General features: G+C 36.4%; 2 protein-coding genes across 2 annotated transcripts; both read left to right on the top strand.

The window, feature by feature from the left end:
• Positions 1–12,842: 12,842 nt before the first annotated feature.
• LOC110691439 ((-)-germacrene D synthase-like) lies at positions 12,843–17,042 on the top strand. Its single transcript, XM_021868367.1, has 7 exons — positions 12,843–13,034; positions 13,700–13,973; positions 14,121–14,493; positions 14,591–14,809; positions 14,894–15,032; positions 15,109–15,357; positions 16,343–17,042. Exons 1-7 carry the CDS (start codon positions 12,933–12,935, stop codon positions 16,709–16,711), a joined length of 1,725 nt encoding a protein of 574 aa, XP_021724059.1. The 5' UTR covers positions 12,843–12,932; the 3' UTR covers positions 16,712–17,042.
• A 1,492-nt stretch (positions 17,043–18,534) lies between these two features.
• LOC110691356 lies at positions 18,535–18,921 on the top strand. Its single transcript, XM_021868274.1, has one exon. It carries the CDS (start codon positions 18,535–18,537, stop codon positions 18,919–18,921), a length of 387 nt encoding a protein of 128 aa, XP_021723966.1.
• Positions 18,922–19,401: the final 480 nt, after the last annotated feature.

The following is a 19,401-nucleotide window of genomic DNA, read 5'->3' as shown; positions in this document are numbered from 1 at the left end:
TTGAGTCATTAATTGAGTCTAGTCACATAGTCTAGCCACATGGTCATGACACGAGCCTTAACATGTCACCTACGCTCACTAGTCTTAGCACACACTTTGAGCACATGTCACCATGACCATGTCTTAGGTTCATGCATGAGTCGGTTTTTTTCGTCATTTAAGTTGGGGGTACATCCTTTTCCTAATTCTTCATATCCCTCCATCTACATCATTTTTCTTCACATTCTATTCCAATCTTTCTTCACTTCCTCCATCCATTGCATGTTGAATAAAGTTTGAGTCAAATAATTAACAATAGATATCCCCAAATTCCTTTTCCACAGTACTTGGTCGAGGAGAGAAGGGCGATTAATCAAGGACAACCTCTTTATTCAAGTCTCACTTTTCGATAAACCGATTCGTCAAAAGAGGAAAGCTAAGACCATAATGGCAACACAAGAAGAAGTCAATGAGCTTAGGAACCAACTGGTTACCATGACTGAAACGCTGAAACTCCTCACACTTAAGGTCGATGATCCCGTGAAACAACAACAGATGGACCTCATGCAAGAAAGTTTGAGAAAGCTATCTAGTGACTACAAATTTCAGGGCATGAGTTCACAAGGGGTCTCGCTAGACAAGGAACATCTTCCGCATAAGTTCAACGCCATTGATGATGTGTCTATTTTATATAGTATTTTACCCCCGTCCCTTGGTCGTAATTAGTAGTGTTTTTGGCTCTTTAGAGCCACTTTTATTAATAATTGGTGTTTTCTAGTGTTTTCGTAGTCTTTGTTGAGTTTTGTAGGAAATTGCGCCTTTGGAGCATTTTCTCGGGATTTTCATGGAGCGACTACGGGAATTAGAAGTGCACGACCATCTTTGAAGCCCAAGGCCGGTTAGAGTCATCGAGCCGGTGATTAAGGGCTTGGTAATTGGGATCCCGAGGTATTTGGACCGAGTATTCAAGACTCGAAGAGAAAATCCGGATTGGGCCGAGAAACCAAGCCCAATCGAAGTCCGAGCCTCAAAGTGAAGCAATGGCCCGATCAGGCAACCTCTAGCACGATCGGGTGCGGCGCTGCTGGTGCTGTGCGTGGCTCATAGCGCGCCCGATCGTGCGAGCGTCTAGCACGATCGGGCAATGCTGCGGAGGAGGAACGCGAAGAAAAAGGCGTGAAAAGCTTCGCCCGACATTTCTTTTCCTTCACTCGATTTGCGCCCGATCGGGCAACCTCGCCCGATCGGGCGAAATTTGCTCGACTTCCAGCCCTCCTTTCGCGCCCGATCGGGCGAATTTAAAGCTAAAAAATTCCCTTGGTTGCGCGCCCGATCGGGCCCGTGCCCAGTCAGATGTCCTTAGCTCTTCTTCGATTTCGTTTCTTCTTCAAATTTTTCTAAGTCTCTTGACCTCTCAAACCTATGCTTGTACAAAAACACTTATAAATGGTAAAATTTCACTCTCCTTGCCTCTCTAAAATAAAAATAAAAATAAAGAAAAAGTAAAACTAGTCTAGAAAGCAAGAAATACGGGTTGCCTCCCGCAAAGCGCTGGTTTATCAAGGTCCCGCACGACCTTCTTACCAAGTACAATAACTAGGACCCTTGGCCTAACGCTTGATCGGGTGGTTTCTCACCCGGTCTAGCGGTGTTTAGGTTGCGATGCGGCTTTCTGACATACCTTGTGGGACGCCAAATCACCTTATCTGGTGGATCCTCCTTAACTTGGACTAGGGGATCTTCAATGCTACGCACTAAAAATCCTTCTTTGATCGAAGGTTGCTTCAAATTGTGATTGCGTTCAACACTTGCAACTCGATTTGATGGAACACTTACCGTAGGCTCGATTCGCACAACTTGCTCGATCGGTTCCACATCTCACCCCCACCCCGGCTTGCCTGATGGTGTTACAATATTGACAATAGTCGGCAATGTGAAGATTTGGGTCTTCACCCTTGGCTCCACTGAATTGCTTCCTCTCTATCATCGTTATAAATTGAGGTTTAATTTCAAATTGAACCCCATCAAGAGCCGGAGTGGGGGTGAGATGTGGAAAATCCGTAAGCTTTGGTTGTGAATAATCACTAAGCTTCTTTGGAGCCGTCATCTCTGATTCTGCGTCTGATGATACCTCTGAATCGCTAGAACCAGTTGGAGGATCTCGGTGATTATTGTTATTATCACCAGAATCCGCCAGCATTTGCTTGTAGAGATTTTTCTGTCTATGGAAGGAACGTTCGATCTCAGGATCGAATGGGATGTAACCTGATCTGGAACACCTGGGCATAAACAAAAACTAGAAGAAAATATGAGATTTGCCTCAGAGAACTAATGCTCTCTGAGACAAAAGGAAAATAATCTAGACTACAAAAACAATCAGAAATAAAAATAAAACCGTTTCCTCGGCAACGGCGCCAAAATTTGACAGGGTAAAGTCGTATCCCCTAATCAAAAATAATTCCTAAGTCCTCTAACTAAAGCAGATAGGGAAGTAGGGTCGATCTCCACAGGGAAACAAGTCTTTTTCTCCTAATTAATTATTATAATCTAAATTATCTAAGTAGCCAATATTTATATTCGAATAAGAAACTAAACTACTAAGATTGAGAATAGGGAGAAAACAATATATAAAAGGATCTAGGGCATAGGTTCACCAATAAATAATACTCCAGGGTAAAACATAGTAATCAATCATTGACATTGCATAAATAACACGATTAACAGGCTCTTGCAATTTATTAATCAACATAGATCTAACAGGCTCTCGCAATTTACTAGATCTAAGTTCTTATTGAAAATAGCCTTTAATATCAAATCAACATCTGCTCGATTCATCGATTCAATATTGCTATACTTTTACAAGCCGCAATTGTAAAACGTTAAAACAATTCAATAAGAAATTATCATGCACTACCAACAATAATCAATAATAGTCAATCATCAATGCATCAATTAACCAGATTGTAAAGGGCTTTCGCTACGTATTACAATCACATAATTAATTTACCGGCATTAAATCTCATCTCTCAAATCTCGACTTAACCATTTATAAATTAACTTGCCTATTGTAACTAGACCTAAACATCAATTCTCATCTGTCGAATCTCGAATCAATATTGTCAAACTCATGCATAAAAGATCGGGCCAAATCTAGTCACAGAGCATTAAATCAATCAATAGGAAATTCATCCAGCATTGATAATTAACAACAACAAATTACCCCTTCATATTATTTAAGGATCCCCACAAACCCTAGAGATAGAACTACTCACACATAGTAGAAACTAAACTAATCAAAGCAATAAAACAAGTCATGATGGAAGGAGTAAAATAAATAACTAAGATTAAGAGAAGAGAAATCGTTACCAAACTAATCTGTATTAATGGAAATAATCAAGAACAAGGTCTGAGAGAAAAGTTAAGAGAGAGAAACAATCCTAAGTAGAGAGAGAGAGTCTAAGAAAGAAGATCATCCAAATTCCGTACAAAACTCGTATATAAACGTTTCCTAAAACAAAATTAAAACTAAACTAATCAGGCTATATAAAAACACGTGCCCGATCGGGCGAAGGGCCGCCCGATCGGGCTCGCCTTTTTCTTCGCGTTCCTCCTCCGCAACATCGCCCGATCGTGCTAGACGCTCGCACGATCGGGCGCGCTATGAGCCACGCACAGCACCAGCAGCGCCGCGCCCGATCGTGCTAGAGGTTGCCTGATCAGGCTATTGCTTCACTTTGAGGCTCGGACTTCGATTGGGCTTGGTTTCTCGGCCCAATCCGGATTTCTTCTTCGGGTCTTGAATACTCGGTCCAAATACCTCGGGATCCCAATTACCAAGCCCTTAATCACCGGCTCGATGACTCTAACCGGCCTTGGGCTTCAAAGATGGTCGTGCACTTCTAATTCCCGTAGTCGCTCCATGAAAATCCCGAGAAAATGCTCCAAAGGCGCAATTTCCTACAAAACTCAACAAAGACTACGAAAACACTAGAAAACACAAATTAGTAATAAAAGTGGCTCAAAAGAGCCAAAAACACTACTAATTATGACCAAGGGACGGGGGTAAATTACAATATAAAATAGACACATCACCTAACTTTAGTGTCACTTTCACACACCGCACAGATACATGACCAAATAGTCTTTCCCTTAGGGACCCTTTGTCATGAATTCTTAACACAACGTTGAAGCATGTCTTGTCACATCAACATCACTCATCAATCATAATCATCATTGCATATCCAAGTATGAAGTGCTTAGCCTCCGTGCCTAAGTTACCCAAATGCTTTCATCATTAAGTCAACAGTTGAGATAGCCTAGGATGGGTTAATCCTTGCACTTTGAGAGATAGTATCAAATGACATTTGGCTAAACTCATTCAACATGCACCTTCAAAAACTTCGATCCTTTTTTCGCGTCTTTGTTTTTCAGGAGAAAGTTGGTACCCTCAACAAAAATGACGGAAAATTTTTGCTTTTTTGCATTTTTGAGTCGCACAATCAACACTATGCACACACGGGTCATGAGTCACACGTGTCATTTCACTTTGAGTCGAGTCAACCTCGAGTCAATCACAAAGAGTCAAGTTTATACCTTGAGTCGTGTCAAGTCAATGAGTCAAGCGACATTAAACCTTAGGTCAACCCTAAGATGATTAAAGAGATTGGCAAAGTTCTATAGTCAAAAATAAATATAGGTGCAGCAAAACAGGGAAGACCCTACTCCAGCGCCGGACGAGAACATCTAGCGTCTGGAAATAGATTTCAGCACTTGGCGCTAGATCACAGCGTCTCGCGACAGAGTCAATTCTTGGCGCCAGAGATATTTCAGCAACGACAGAGCTTGAAGCCTCTCAGAACAGCAATTTCGGGTTCCTTGGTACGCTAGTTAGCCCCTGTAAAGCAATTTGACATGATTGAGTAGTCGGTTTGATTACAATCGAAATAAGTGATCGACCTGACGAAAGAGCGTCTCACTTAGCTTAAAGCGCCTAAGAATTGGCTCATCACGGAGACACCGACATACTGGTTTTAACGGAAGCAAAGTTCAAGTGAGCTTTAGAGATCGGCGAGCGTTGGTCTTCGATAGTTTTCTTCGGAATATTATCGCAACAACTGAGGATGACTTCAAGTAAAGTTATTTTCGACAGCATTCGCTAAGATTGTGGAAGTTGTCACCTAAGATTTGAGAAGATAGCACGAGATGGGCGGTCTTCGACAGCATTCGCTAAGATTGTGGAAGTTGTCACCCAAGATTTGAGAAGATAGCACGAGATGGGCGGTCTTCGACAACATTCGCTAAGATTGTGGAAGTTGTCACCCAAGATTTGAGAAGATAGCACGAGATGGGCGGTCTTCGACAACATTCGCTAAGATTGTGGAAGTTGTCACCTAAGATTTGAGAAGATAGCACAAGATGGGCGGTCTTCGACGGCATTCGCTAAGATTGTGGAAGTTGTCACCAAATATTTGAGAAGATAGCACGAGATGGGCGGTCTTCGACGGCATTCGCTAAGATTGTGGAGGTTGTCACTAAGATTTGAGAAAAGATTTGAGAAGATAGCACGAGATGGGCGGTCTTCGACGGCGTTCGCTAAGATTATGGAGGTTGTCACCAAGATATGAGAAGAGCGGTTCATGATGAGGCGGTCTTCGACGACTTTTCCTATGATTGGAAAGGTTGTCACTATGATTCAAGAAAAGGCTCGAGATGTAGCAACATTGATCGACGACGTTCCCTAGATTGCGGAAGATCGTCAAAAACAAGCAGCAAGATGGCATTCCATAGATTGTGGAAAGTTGTCAAAAAAGCAATTGAAGGTGATTTCAAGCGAAGTTGTCTTCGATCATGTTCCCTTAGACGTGGAAGATGGTCAAAAGTGGAAGAAGATTATTTCCAGCGAAGCAATCTTCGACAGTGTTCCCTTGGATGTGGAGTATAATCATAGCAGGAGAGGATTGTTTCAAGCGAAGCAGTCTTCTATATTGGAAGCAGTTACAAGCGTAGCGGTTTTCAAGCAGGATGGCATTCTCAAGCTTGCAGGAGGTCATCAAAACAGAAAGCAGCAGCAAATCGGTTACTTTCAGAGACGTGTGCTCGACGGTGCAAGATACGAGTTTCTTAGCTCTTTTATCTGTTTAACTAACGCTAGTTTTGCAGGTATCGGCGTTACAATAATGGCTTAGAATCGCAGAACGTTCTGAATCATTCTCCGTCCCTATCGATACTTTTACTTTTGTTTTCGAAACTTGCGTTTTTCCAAACTCAGTCAAAGTGGGGGCTTCTGTAGACACCCATTTGTGTCTCCCCAAAACCAAACCCAGTGATGAGTACCTTTCGCGTCGAATCATAATCGAATGAAGTGAAAGTGTGGAAAGTTTAGTGTTGCGGATAGTTTTAATTTCTTTTCTCTTCTCTCTGTTTTTGAAAACTTATTTTAAGAAAACAGACAATCCATTTTGGTTGGTCCATGATATGGGTACAATAGTAGTGTAGTTGGATGGGGCTTGACAAGAGCTTTCCAACGATATATTATAAGCCCAATTCCGATGAATATTGAGGAAGTTATGGCCAATTTACTAAACTGGGCCCGGTTTGAGCCTTATATGCGGCCCAATGATCTAGGGGAGGGCCTAATATGATTTATCATTCCTAATGCAATTAGGAATGGTTTTAGTCTTCTAGATTCTTCTAGAAGGTTCTTTTCGTTCCTAATTCAATTAGCATTGATAAATTGACTTTTGTTAACTTTTTAGAGTTTTAATTAAAATCAAAGAGCATTTTTGAGGGAAATACGATTTTATCATCCTGTACGACATTTTTTATCTGATTTTAGGAAGACGCGTAAATTTCCAGGTCAGCGCCAAACGCTAGCTGTAGCGCCTGGCGCTAGCCTTGGCGCCTGGCGCCAAGGTTAGCGTCTGGCGCCAATGGCCAGCGTTGGCGCCAACCTTGTTTCACGTGCGCCAGACTCTGTTTTGATAATTTTATCTTTTTGGCTGATTTTCTCTATAAATAACGTCGTAAAAACTCCGTTTTCATTCACCTACAACCAGTTTTCATTCTCATTCTCTTCTAATCATTCGCCAACTCTCATCAATTTTCTTTTCATTCTCTCTCTCTAAACTAGCTTTTACATACAAAATTCCGCATTCATTAGATCTAGAAACACCTAGCCGTATTCGAAGTTGCCTTCGCCCTAGACGTGAAAGGTTTAATTTCTGAGGGTTTGGTCCCAAATCTCTATTTCAATTATTTAATTTAATTGTTTTGTTTATTATTTTCCTTGAAGTTACTAACGTGTGTATTTTGTTATTAGAAAGAGGTACGAGACATCAAAGTAAGTGCTTTAATGGTTTTTATTGATGTTATGATGTAGAAATCATGTTTAGATTGTTATTTTGATTCCTAGTATCATGTCTAGGGTAACTTTAATATTAAATATGATTAAGAGTATGATGCTTCCTATGTTTTTCCTTTCTAATATTCATGTTAGTATCATGTTAGGGTTAAAGATTTGATTTTTATTGCTTAGTGACATGCTAGGGTTTGTTATTAATCTTGTTAGTATCATGCCTAGGATCTTGCTATGCTTTAACATGATTATTATTATTATGATTATCATTATTAATTATGATTATTATTTTTAATTATGATTGTTATGATTATAATTATAATTTTATTTTTATTATTATGTTGCTTGATTATATATATTGTTATTGCTTGATCACACCTTTCATGCATGTTTAAAGGGAATTTGGTACTTGTAATCACGCTTAATAAGATATTTAATAATCTTGTTTAGAGTTAATTTGATTATACTTCAAGTGATCGCCAATAATAGTTTTATTTGTACATTAATATTCAACCAACATAGATAAACAGGTTTAGGGTTAATCTATTGATTGTATGTTAGTCAGAAAGCGCACATGAATACGATCAGAATAAAGTAGAGGCCTATTATTAGGGCAGGTTCAATCTCTTTTAGGTTGGATTTGTACCTTCATCCCCGAACCCTTATTTGGTTCAAGACCTTATGGAGTTGAAGATCTCTTGGATCGTTAAGGGGTGTAACCTTCACCCTGTGAACGGTTTACAAGTTCCTAAAAAACTTGTTGGCGACTCTTTAGCTCTATCTTCTTTCCCTTTGGACGCCACCGTACTTTAGTGTATGATCACAGTGGGGTTCAAGCTAGGGGATTAACGCTTGAAATTATTCCCTACAACAGTATAACCTTATTTTTTTAAAAAAAGAAGCTATAAAATATAATTCCATATTAAATAATAATAATTAAAAAAAAAACTATTGTATAATATAGTTCATAATTCTATATACTCCTTAAGTTATGTTAAAGTGAAAATAAATAAATTATAGATAACAATTATGAGTAGCAAATACAGTATATGATTATCATTGCTAATTGCATAATTCTTTAAAAATGAATAATGTAGTACTGTATTATTGTTTATATAACATTTGGTTTGGGGTTTATTTTTTTGTGAAATAATTAAACAATTAAGGGCAAGCTTAAGCATCCTTCTAAGGTAATCTATAGCAAAGGTTACAATTTTTGACAAAAAAAAAAAAAAAAAAAACTATTCTAAGCAATGGCTTTTTAGATGTGTAAATTTTTTTATGTGGAAGATGCAATATTTGTGTGGTGATGATGTTGATTAGTCATCTGATAAAATTTAACAGGTGATGAGACAAGATAATTTCAAATTTTTATCCTCCACGAGTGAAAGAAAAATATGAAGTAATATTTACATATACATAATAAAAATACATTAACTTTTTGGTGCAGCAGGGCACATACTACTACAAAAAAAAAAGCCTAAGAGACTCGTTAAATTAAATAGGCCAAAGACACCTGGTCAGAGGAGGTCTCTAGCATTCCTAAACTGGATGTTCTTTATAAAATAGTTATATGTTCTTAATATTATCACGTTCTTTACTAATATTACAAATGTTCTTTAGATTTACAAAAAAAAAACATATAAAGCTGGATGTTCTGTATTAAATAGCTATATGTTCTTTACAAAACAATTATATGTTCATTCCACCTTTTTTTTTTAAAGAAAACCGAATGACCAAGCATGGTGCATGGTGCATCCGCCTCCACAGAAAAAATTTCCAACACAAAATATTCAACTTAAAAGTGGGGGTAGATGAAATTGAACATGTGACCTTTATTTCGTGTTGTCTCTTAGCTTGATATCATATTAAATGACTAATTCAACCAAAAGTTAAAGTTGATGGTTGAATTCTATGATCAATTTATAGACTCTATCACAAACACATTATGTTGGTTCATTAGCAAATGAATGATGTACACACACGCTTAAATGACTTGATTAATCAATTCCCTAAGTTAATATTAATCTGTGGTTGGTGCACCCGGAAAGAACATTAGCTATATTTAAAAGAACATGGGCGAAAAAAAACATTATAGATATTTATAAAGAATGCAAGCATAATATGTTCTTTTAGTTTGATTATTATTTTCTTTGAGTTTATGTTCTTAACATTATACAATATGTTCTTTAATATATGTACATAAAAAATATCACCTGAGTAACCCGGAAAAAGAACATGTTCTTTAATGTATTATTTTATTCTTTTTGTAAAGACTTTTATGTTCTTTGGGTACTAGAGATGATCAAAGTTAGACCGGCCCGGCCTGATTTTGGACGGGTTTTGGGAAGAATTTTTTCGCCCCCAAAATTGGGTCGGACCCGGCCCGTAATTTAATTTTTTGAGCCGGTTTTGGAATGCGTTTTTAAGCATTATGGTTGATTATTTTTTACTCGACCCGAAAAGCCTGCATGGCCGGACCATTTTGGGCGGGTTTGGGCACAAAAATTTCAACCCAAAACTTGGCCCGACCCGATAAGTGAGCTGATTTTGTAATCTTGGCCCGACCCACCCAATGATCATCTCTATCTTTGTCAAACACAAGCATGTTCTTTTTTGTCAAATATAATGTTCTTTTTCAAACACGTTCAACCGCCCGAGTAACCATGAAAATAACATGTTTTTTTTGTAAAGACTATATTTTGTAATGTCATGTTCTTGTCAAACACAAACATATTCTTTTGTCAAACATAGGTATGTTCTTTTTCAAACACTAGAATATTCTTTTTTTTGGCCCATACTTTTTAAAATATGTCTAATGTTCTTTTCGGGTGCACTATACTATTTTCATAGTTTATACTCGTATTTTGATTGAATTATGATTGAATTAGAAATCACTCCGTAGTCCGTACTAAATAATAAATTAGTGAAAGAACCATCTCTCCCACTTTTGTACCATCCTCACAAAAGTTGTCCATATAGCTGCTTTCAGCCCACGTCCAGCGGCCCCCTGAGTACATTGCAAAATGCATGTCTGTCTCATCAACTTAGATATTTTATCAATTGGCTCAGAATTTATCACCTGCCGACATAAATATTTAGAACATGTTTAAAGTTATTAATAAACCATAGTAAATAAATGATAGGATTTTTTGGTGAAAATTACTCATTAAACTCTAAATTTTACGAAAAACTACCCTAGAAACAAAATATTGTAATTAACTTCCTTATAAAGTATAAAATGTTATAATTGACTACCTCTCACCGGAATCTCACATTTGACTTTTATTTTCCGACGTTGACCTTCACATGACCCTCGCCTTCAAAACAAAATGTTGTAAAAAACTTTGTTCAAGACCCAGATGAACGGGTCGGGTCGAAAAAAAAAAATCCATTGTCAAATTCAATCTTTTTAAATTTGTCTCATCGTGTACTTTCCAAATATACATATAAATTTCATATAATTTTTAATACGCAATAATAGACATTTAGCAATAAGTATATATAAATTAAAATAAAATTTCCGGTCTAATCTAATCCGAATATTTTTTGTTTAATTTGATTTATTTTTAATTTAAATAAAAAAATAGGTACAAAGTAACAAATATCTTAAGTATGTTTAAAAGAAAAATTCCTAAACAAAGTACAATTTATAAAAAGAAGATGATGACAACTATGCATATAAATTGTTGTACACACCTAAATTCTTAAATTTTTAATAACACCCATCAATTCATAATCATTTTTCTTGTATATGTTAATCATTGAAAATCTTTAATTTTTTTTTTAAATGGTTGAAAATCTTTAATATCACCTTAGCAATAAATTATAAACATTAAATATTAATAATATACCTTTTTAGTTTAATCAAACTAGACTATATATGACTAGAGCTGTCAATTCGGGTAAACGGGTCGGGTTTGAGTCGGGTTAGTGTGAGTCGGGTTAATAAGGGTTAATGTCATAACATATGAGGGTCGGGTTCGGGTTGGGTCATGCTTGAGTCGGGTCACGTCGGGTCATACATCTTATCGGGTTTGGGTCGGGTTTAGGTCGGGTTAGTAAAAGGTCGGGTTACATTCGAGTCGGGTGAAGAATAGGTCGGGTTAAATTTGGGTCTTTACTAGTTTAAACGAGTTAGGGTTGTTCTCGGGTTTGAGTCCGGTTCGGTTCAAGTCAATTATTTGCGGGTTATAATCAGGTCGGGTCATTCTCGAGTTCAAGTCGAGTTCGGTTCAAGTCAATAATTTGCAGGTTATAATCAAGTCGGGTCATTCTCGGGTTCGAGTCGGGTTCGATTTAAGTCAATAATTTGCGAAAAACATGTTTCGTCCCTGAAATTCGTCCCTAAAAACATGTTGTGAAACTAACCTCTTAAAATTCAAAGTAAAATATTGAAGGAATAGAATCAGGATTCAATTTCCGTTACAATACCAACATGAGATAACGACCTATACATATTGATTCAATAACAAGTCGGGTTGAATTTGGGTCGGGTCAATAACAAGTCGGGTTAATTCGGGTCGGGTTTGTTACAGGTCGAGTTGAAATTCAAGTCGGGTTAAATTCAGGTCGGGTTAGGAACAGGTTGGGTTGAATTCGGGTGGGGTTAGGAACAGGTTGGGTTGATTTCGGGTTTTGACGGGTTAAAACGGGTTTGGGTCAATTTCGGTTCAGGTCGGGTTCGGTTCAAGTCAATAATTTACGGGTTACATTCGGGTCGGGTCGTCTCTAGGTCGGTTAATGTTCAGGTTCGGGTCTCAAATACTCGGGTCAACTCGGGTCTAGGGTTGGTTTCAGGTCGGGTTAGGGTCACCATTTTATTCGGGTTCAGACAGGTCGGTTAATAGGTCGGGTTAAGGTTGATATTTCGGGTCGGGTCAGCTTTTGACAGCTCTATATATGACTATGTTTGATCTTATATATAGAGTGGAATTTAGAAGATTTCCTCTCATTTTTAAAACCTAAAGATTCCAAATGAAAAGATCAATAAAAAACAGATGAAAGTAGGGATGACAATCCTGGCTGAATCCGACCCTACTCCGCTCTAATCCGAGATAAAAACTCCACTCCGAGTCCGAGAAAAAAGTAATCTGAGTTCGACTCCGTTAAAATAATCCGACTCTGAGTCGGAGGAGGGTTGGAGTCGGATCCTACAAAAAATTCGAGAAAAAAATCCGACCCCGATAAATGTCAGACTTTGACGGATAATTCAACTCCGACTCCGATAGATCGTGGATTTTGGTGTGGGTGATGGTGGCATTGGGTGTGCAGTGGGTTGTAAAGGCCTAAATAGCCCAATTTCTCAAAGTATATTAAATACCGAAAAAAACTCGGAGTCGGGTCAGATCGGAGTCGGAACCGGAGGTCGGATATTAAAGTCGGAGTCTTATTTAGCCTCCGACTTCTTGTAGGGTCGGAGTCGGATTTAGCATATTCCGCTCCGAGTCTGACCGTTGCTATCCATAGATGAAAGACAAATTTGTTTCCTTATAAATTAACTTTGTTTGACTTCAATAATTCTTCATAAAACCAAAAAACACTCTATTTATCATAAAAACTTCAGATTTCTATATAGATAAATTGTAATTGAGTAAATATGCAGTGCTCGATTGAGGAAACAAATGTTGTTCGTCCTCGTGCAAATTATCATCCAGACCTTTGGGGCGATCGCTTCTTCAACTATACTCCTCCGGATACGGTATATTTACATTTTCTCGGAACGTAACATAATTATTGCTCGTAACATACTTTTTTTTTTTTTGGGTAGTCTTTTGTCTTTGTGGATATATGTTCAGTTCACCTGATTTGATTTAATAAGATTCTAAGATTTAACCGATTTTTGACTTTAATTGAATATAGAATTGTAAGATTATAGATTACTAAAAACTTTTCAATTATAAAATTTCATATAAAATTCGATCTAATGTAGTTTTGTTAGTTCTAACCTGATTGTTTCTTTAAAAATAAGCAAATGTTTCGTATCAACTTAAATAAGTTAAATTGAACATAACCTTTAAAGGTGAAAGGATACTGTCTAGAAAAATCGTCCATAAGTAGAATATGTTCAACCTTTTTGTTAGTGGACCAACTCAACCAAAAGCTTAAACTGATGGTTGAGGCCCAGGAATATGTTTTATACTCTATCACGCCCCCTCACACGAGAGCCCGTTTGGGCTAGAAGTGTGGATGCAGCATGGACCCTCCTCATACCCAGCGCTTAATATTCCACCTGAAAGTAGGGGGTGGATGAGATTCGAACCCGTGACCTTTATGTCACGCTGGCTCCGATACCATGTTAGTGGACCAACTCAACCAAAATATGTTTTATACTCTATCACTTTTCTTCTTTGACTATTGGCTTAGGTTATCCAAGGACAAATGGAGCAAGCTGCTGTAGTGTTTAAAGAGCTAGTGCGTCAAGAACTTTTGGTCAATGACAAGGACCCAAAAGAAAGGCTAGCATTTCTAGATGACGTACATCGACTTGGAGTAGCATATCACTTTGAAGATGAAATTGAAGACATCTTTCAAAAATTCTATAACAAGTTTTATGTTGATAGTTGCTATGAGGATGATCTTCACTATGTTTCATTACGCTTTCGTCTTTTACGACAACATGGATTCTTTGTTTCATGTGGTATGACACCATCTTCATCACAAATTCACAATTACATTGTACTTGCATAGTTTTTTTTTTTTTTTTTTTTTTTTTTTTTTTTTTTTTATGTGTTTAATTTATTAACATTTGAAGATTATTAATTTTTTTTTTTATTTACTAAACAAGATGTATTTGAAAACTTCAAATGTGAGGACAAAGGCTTTAAGGATTTTCTAGCAAGTGATGTGCAAGGCTTATTGAACTTGTATGAAGCATCATATCTAGGAGTACATGGAGAGAAAACACTCGACGAAGCTCGTGCATTTGCTACTACTCATCTAACCTCCTTTGCTACACAATTAAGCTCTCCCATGGCCGAACAAGTAGCCCATGCCTTGAAACTACCCCTCCAACGACGTAGTATAAGACTAGAATCACGGCATCAAATCTCATTTTATGAGTCAAAGCTTTGCAACAATGAAACTTTGCTTAAATTTGCAAAGTTAGATTTTAACTTGCTTCAAATATTGCACAACACGGAACTTAGAGATCTTACCAGGTAAACATGATAGGTACCTTAATATATTTGGATACAATTATTCAGAAATCTAGCTACTTTTTTAAATACGGTTTATTCTACTTAACAATACATACAGGTGGTGGAGAAGCGTAGATATGGAAAAAAAATTACCTTTTGTACGACATCGATTGGTAGAGGTTTACTTCTGGATTTTGGGCGTGTACTATGAACCTAAGTACTCGTATGCGAGGATGTTGTTAAACAAATTGTGCAAAATTTTATCTATTGTAGATGACATCTACGACGCTTATGGAACTATCGAAGAGTTAAAATCCTTCACAAAAGCAATTCAAAGGTTCGTTAACATGAATATATACATGAATCTAAATATTTTTTTTTTAACCTAGCTAATTAGAATTTTGACTTCATGAAATATTAGGTGGGACAAAAGTTGCATCGACCAATTTCCGAGCTACTTGAGAGAAATGTATCAAGTTATCTTAGACACTTTTCAAGAAATTGAGCAAAATTTAGCTTTGGAGCAACGATCATTTGGTGTTTATCTTCTCCAACAACAAGTACATACTAAAGCTTTATCTACAATACATAGATTTGTTTTGCTTGAGAAATTATTTAACTAAATCTATGTTATAGATGAACGTTACATGTCAAGCTTACTTGCATGAAGCTATGTGGCGTCATGAAAATGTTGTTCCTACATTTGACGAATACATGAAAAATGCCATTGGAAGCTCCGGCTATTTGTACGTAATAACTGCCTCTTTTATCGGCATGGGGGAGTTAGCAACTAAGGATGCCTTTGAATCGGTCGACCGAACAACAAAGGCTCAAAAAGCTTCATGCATACTCGCCAGGCTCTTGAATGACATTGCTAGCCATGAGGTATGTACCGACCTATAAAAGACTCTAGTTTGGTATGACACATTTTTCTATATACATACATATATATATATATATATTAATGAGTAAGCTAACTGTGCTTGTGCATAAATTTACTTCAAACTATGCATAATATTTCTCCATTTACTCATCAGCTTTAAGACCCTTCGATTCTCTCCCTCATCCTCTGTTGTTGCACGTATTAAGCTAAATGTGCATCCTTTTGAAATAAATATGCAAAATTTAGCAACAAGAATACTAATTTTGAATTCATCTAGTTACAAGTTATTTAGGAAAATGATACAACTACTCACAAAAATATATATTGGAATAATACTTGCTTTTTAGTTGTTACTCTATATATACCTCCTTGTTGTGGCTCTATTGACGGCATTCGCTTGAGAAATTTCTCCAGATTCGAATAAGAAACACGAGTAAAGCTAGAAATTTAGCGATTATAAAATTAAGGTTCTTGATTAATTCCAAAAGTTATATACAAATTTAAACTTAGCTTTGAAAAGAAGTGGGAGATTTGAGGTGTGAGAAATACAAAAGTTATGGAGGTGTGTTGAAAAATGAAGCAATAAAAAGAGTTGTACATTGATGAAGCTAGCAGTAGATGATATCGGGCTTTTCAGTTTTTTTTGGTCTAATTAAAATTAGGCTTGTTTCCAGCTTTTGCATGGTCTGTTAGATTTTTTTTTTACACTATTCTATATTTTTGAAGGGTTAGGACTTAGGATGTCTTCTCATTTTAATATCCTTTTCATTGGATCACAACTCTATTTATATATATTATTATATTAAAAAATATCATCTTTTGGTATATGCTGCAAATTTACTTTTATAAATATTTTCTTTGATGCTCTAAAAAACAACATTCACAACCTTACCATGTCCATAACTTATTACAAATTTATTTTTCAACGATCATAGCGGTTACTCAATTTCAATATTATTCATTATTTTTATTGGTGTTTTTTTTTAGTTCGAGAAGAAAAGAAACCATGTTTCGTCTGCAATAGATTGCTACATGGATCAATTTGGAACCTCCATCGAAGAAGCTACGAGGGGGCTTCAAGCACACATTGAGGAAGCATGGAAGGACACTAACGATGAAATACTTGAGCCAAAAATCGTGCCAAAGCCTTTGCTTTTGCGAGTCATCAACTTATCAAGGACATTATATGACATGTATCACAACGCTGAAGATGGCTATACTACTAGCACGTTTACGCAAGAAAAAGTTGCCAAAGTTCTTATTCATCCTATTGCATCATCATATATATTGGTTTTATGTGTCTCTTTTACTACCTTAGATTTTACTTTTGTGTTGAGAAATTTACCTTTGTGTTAAAATTAGTGCTTCAAAGTTAGTCTATTTTGTTTTTACTATTGTTACTTAGTAAAATTAGGGGGTTAAGTTGACTAATAATGGGCTATAATCATGGAGCAGTATCGACAACTACTCCATGCATGATAGGCACGTTCATCCCACGTAAGATTGCATGTTTTTTAATTTCTTATTTTTTAGTGAATTCCTTCCTATTGTAAGCCTATATAATAGGCACCTTTGTTAGTTTCTAATTGAATGATAATGCAGTTTTAATTTCCTACGCTTTTATCCTTGTGTTTTGCTTTCGTATTTCCAACACTTTGGTGATGAATAAATATTTGCATTGAAATGACGGTATAATTTCTACGTTTTTTTTTTTTTTTGAAATCTATACTTTTAGGAAAATTTGTAAATTGCAGCCATTTAAAGTTCGTATTTTGCAAATTGCAGCCACTTAAATTTTTTTTTTGCAAATTGCAGCCCAAAAATTCGTATAAATTGTAAATTGCAGCCCGATTCAATTTTTTCATCGGTTTACATGTTGAAAAATCTTCGGTTAAGGTTTTAGGGGTCATTTTAGACCTTAGGGACCTGAATTGAGCTCGGAATTAGCAAAAAAAACGTAAGTATCTCGTTTTGCGTAACAAAAATGTATCGATTTGTGGGAAACTGTAAATATAAGACACTTACGTTATTTTTTTGCTAATTCCGAGCTCAATTCGGGCCCCTAAGGGCTAAAATGATCCCTAAAACCTTAACTGAAGATTTTTCAACATGTAAACCGATGAAAAAATTGAATTGGGCTGCAATTTACAATTTATACGAAGTTTTGGGCTGCAATTTGCAAAAAAAAATTTAAATGGCTGCAATTTGCAAAATAAGAACTTTAAATGGCTGCAATTTGCTAATTTTTCATGCTTTTATATTAAAAAGCATTCTTAAAATCGTTTATGTGTCACGTTGTTCCCCTCTATAGCATTGTGTCACATCATCACTTAATGACATGTCATTACTCATTACCAATTAACAAATTATTGCAACTATTACGGATAGATTAATATTAAAAAACATTTGATGGGTTTCGAACACCAGACCATGAGGATACAAGATTTAACTCGTTACCATCTTAGCTAATAATAATTCATGTCATCTATACAAATAAATATAACTATAAACAACACACACCAATTAAAAAGAAAACGAGATAAGCAGTTTGAAAAAAATTAAGAGAAATAAAATCAACATTTCTCAAACAATAGAGTATTAAAAATTGCTTTATATACTCTTTGTTAATTAGTAACATTATGTTTAACATTTTTGCATAACATACATAAGGGATGATAATATATTTCATAAATAAACAATTTGATCAAAGTGGTAACCCGGTGCAATGCTCGGGCCGCACACTAGTTACCTATCATTTGGGTTGGGTTGGGTTGGGTTGGGTTGGGTAGGGTAGGGTGGGGGGGGGGAGTTCAAACATGGAGTAATTACAAATTGAAGGTACTAACGTTTGCCAAAAGTTGCAGTTAAGTTACTAAAGTTTTAGAAGTTGCATGTAGAGTACTCAACAGAAAAATAACCTTCTACAACAGGTTGCCAAAAAAAAAGGAAATTAAATTTCTGACATTAAGTCAGAAGGTACTAATGTTTGCAATTGTTCAATGTTTTGAGCGGTTAAAATATAGCCGTTACTACTCAAAAAATAAATGACTTCCATTTATATTGCTCTCCATAGCCATCTTTTTCTACTGAGATACCTTGCAGAAAAAAAAAAAAATCAGAAGAAGCATTGACAAAAATTATAGGCAAATTTACTTTTTTTTTTTTAAAGAATTTGTAACATGTCAAGGCTAAGCAACTCTAGGAGTAGATGTCACTGTGGTTTGTTGGTGTCTAAGAGTAGGGCATGGACAAGAGATAACCCTGGCAGAAGGTTTCTTGCTTGCCCTGACTATGATGCAAAAACTGATAAGAGGAGCTGCAAATTTTTTAAGTGGGACCCCAATGCATGGCAGACTGAAGTGATATTGGGGCTTATGCAAGAGAAGCAGGAACTAAAGAATGAAGTTATGTCTATGAGGAAGGAATTGAAGCAAGTAAACAAGTATGCTAGGAAGATTGAAAGTGATTATGTTATGCTTAAAGTAAAAAGAGCTGCTAGGATGAATTTGGGCATTAATTGTGACTTGTGGAAGGTTGTTATTGTGCTTCATGTGCTAGGAATTTGATATGCAATGAAGAACTGATCTAGTGTAGCCTAAAATAAGTCTTAGTTTGTACATGGTGTATCTACTTCCTGCTGTTTCTCTTCTTCCTAGCTAAATCCTGTAATAATTAATGCAATTAGTGTATGAATTATAATATTAATGATTGACTAAATTTTATAATTTGAATGTTTTTTATACCTGCAATGCTTGACTTGAAATGGTGTTGTTGTTTTGGCTTTGTTGTTGGCTTGCTATAGGGTATTGATCTTGACTGAATGAGTACACAGTCTTCTCTCCTTCAATATCTATGTAAAATGCCCTGTGTGGTTGCTGTTGAGTTGGCTTGGGATTGTTTGGAACCTCCTATTTAGGAAAAAAAAACCAAGTTAATTGAGAAGTAATGTAAATACATTTCAGGAATTTTAAGAATTATATTTACTTACTAATGCAACTCTCTGATAGCCATTAGGATATTCACCCCATATCCCCTCATGTGCATGG

The sequence above is a fragment of the Chenopodium quinoa genome, unplaced genomic scaffold, assembly GCF_001683475.1.
Source record: "Chenopodium quinoa cultivar QQ74 unplaced genomic scaffold, ASM168347v1, whole genome shotgun sequence".
Lineage (NCBI taxonomy): Eukaryota > Viridiplantae > Streptophyta > Magnoliopsida > Caryophyllales > Amaranthaceae > Chenopodium > Chenopodium quinoa.
The sequence above is the reverse complement of the archived record's forward strand: the minus strand, read 5'-3'. Positions and strand labels throughout refer to the sequence as shown.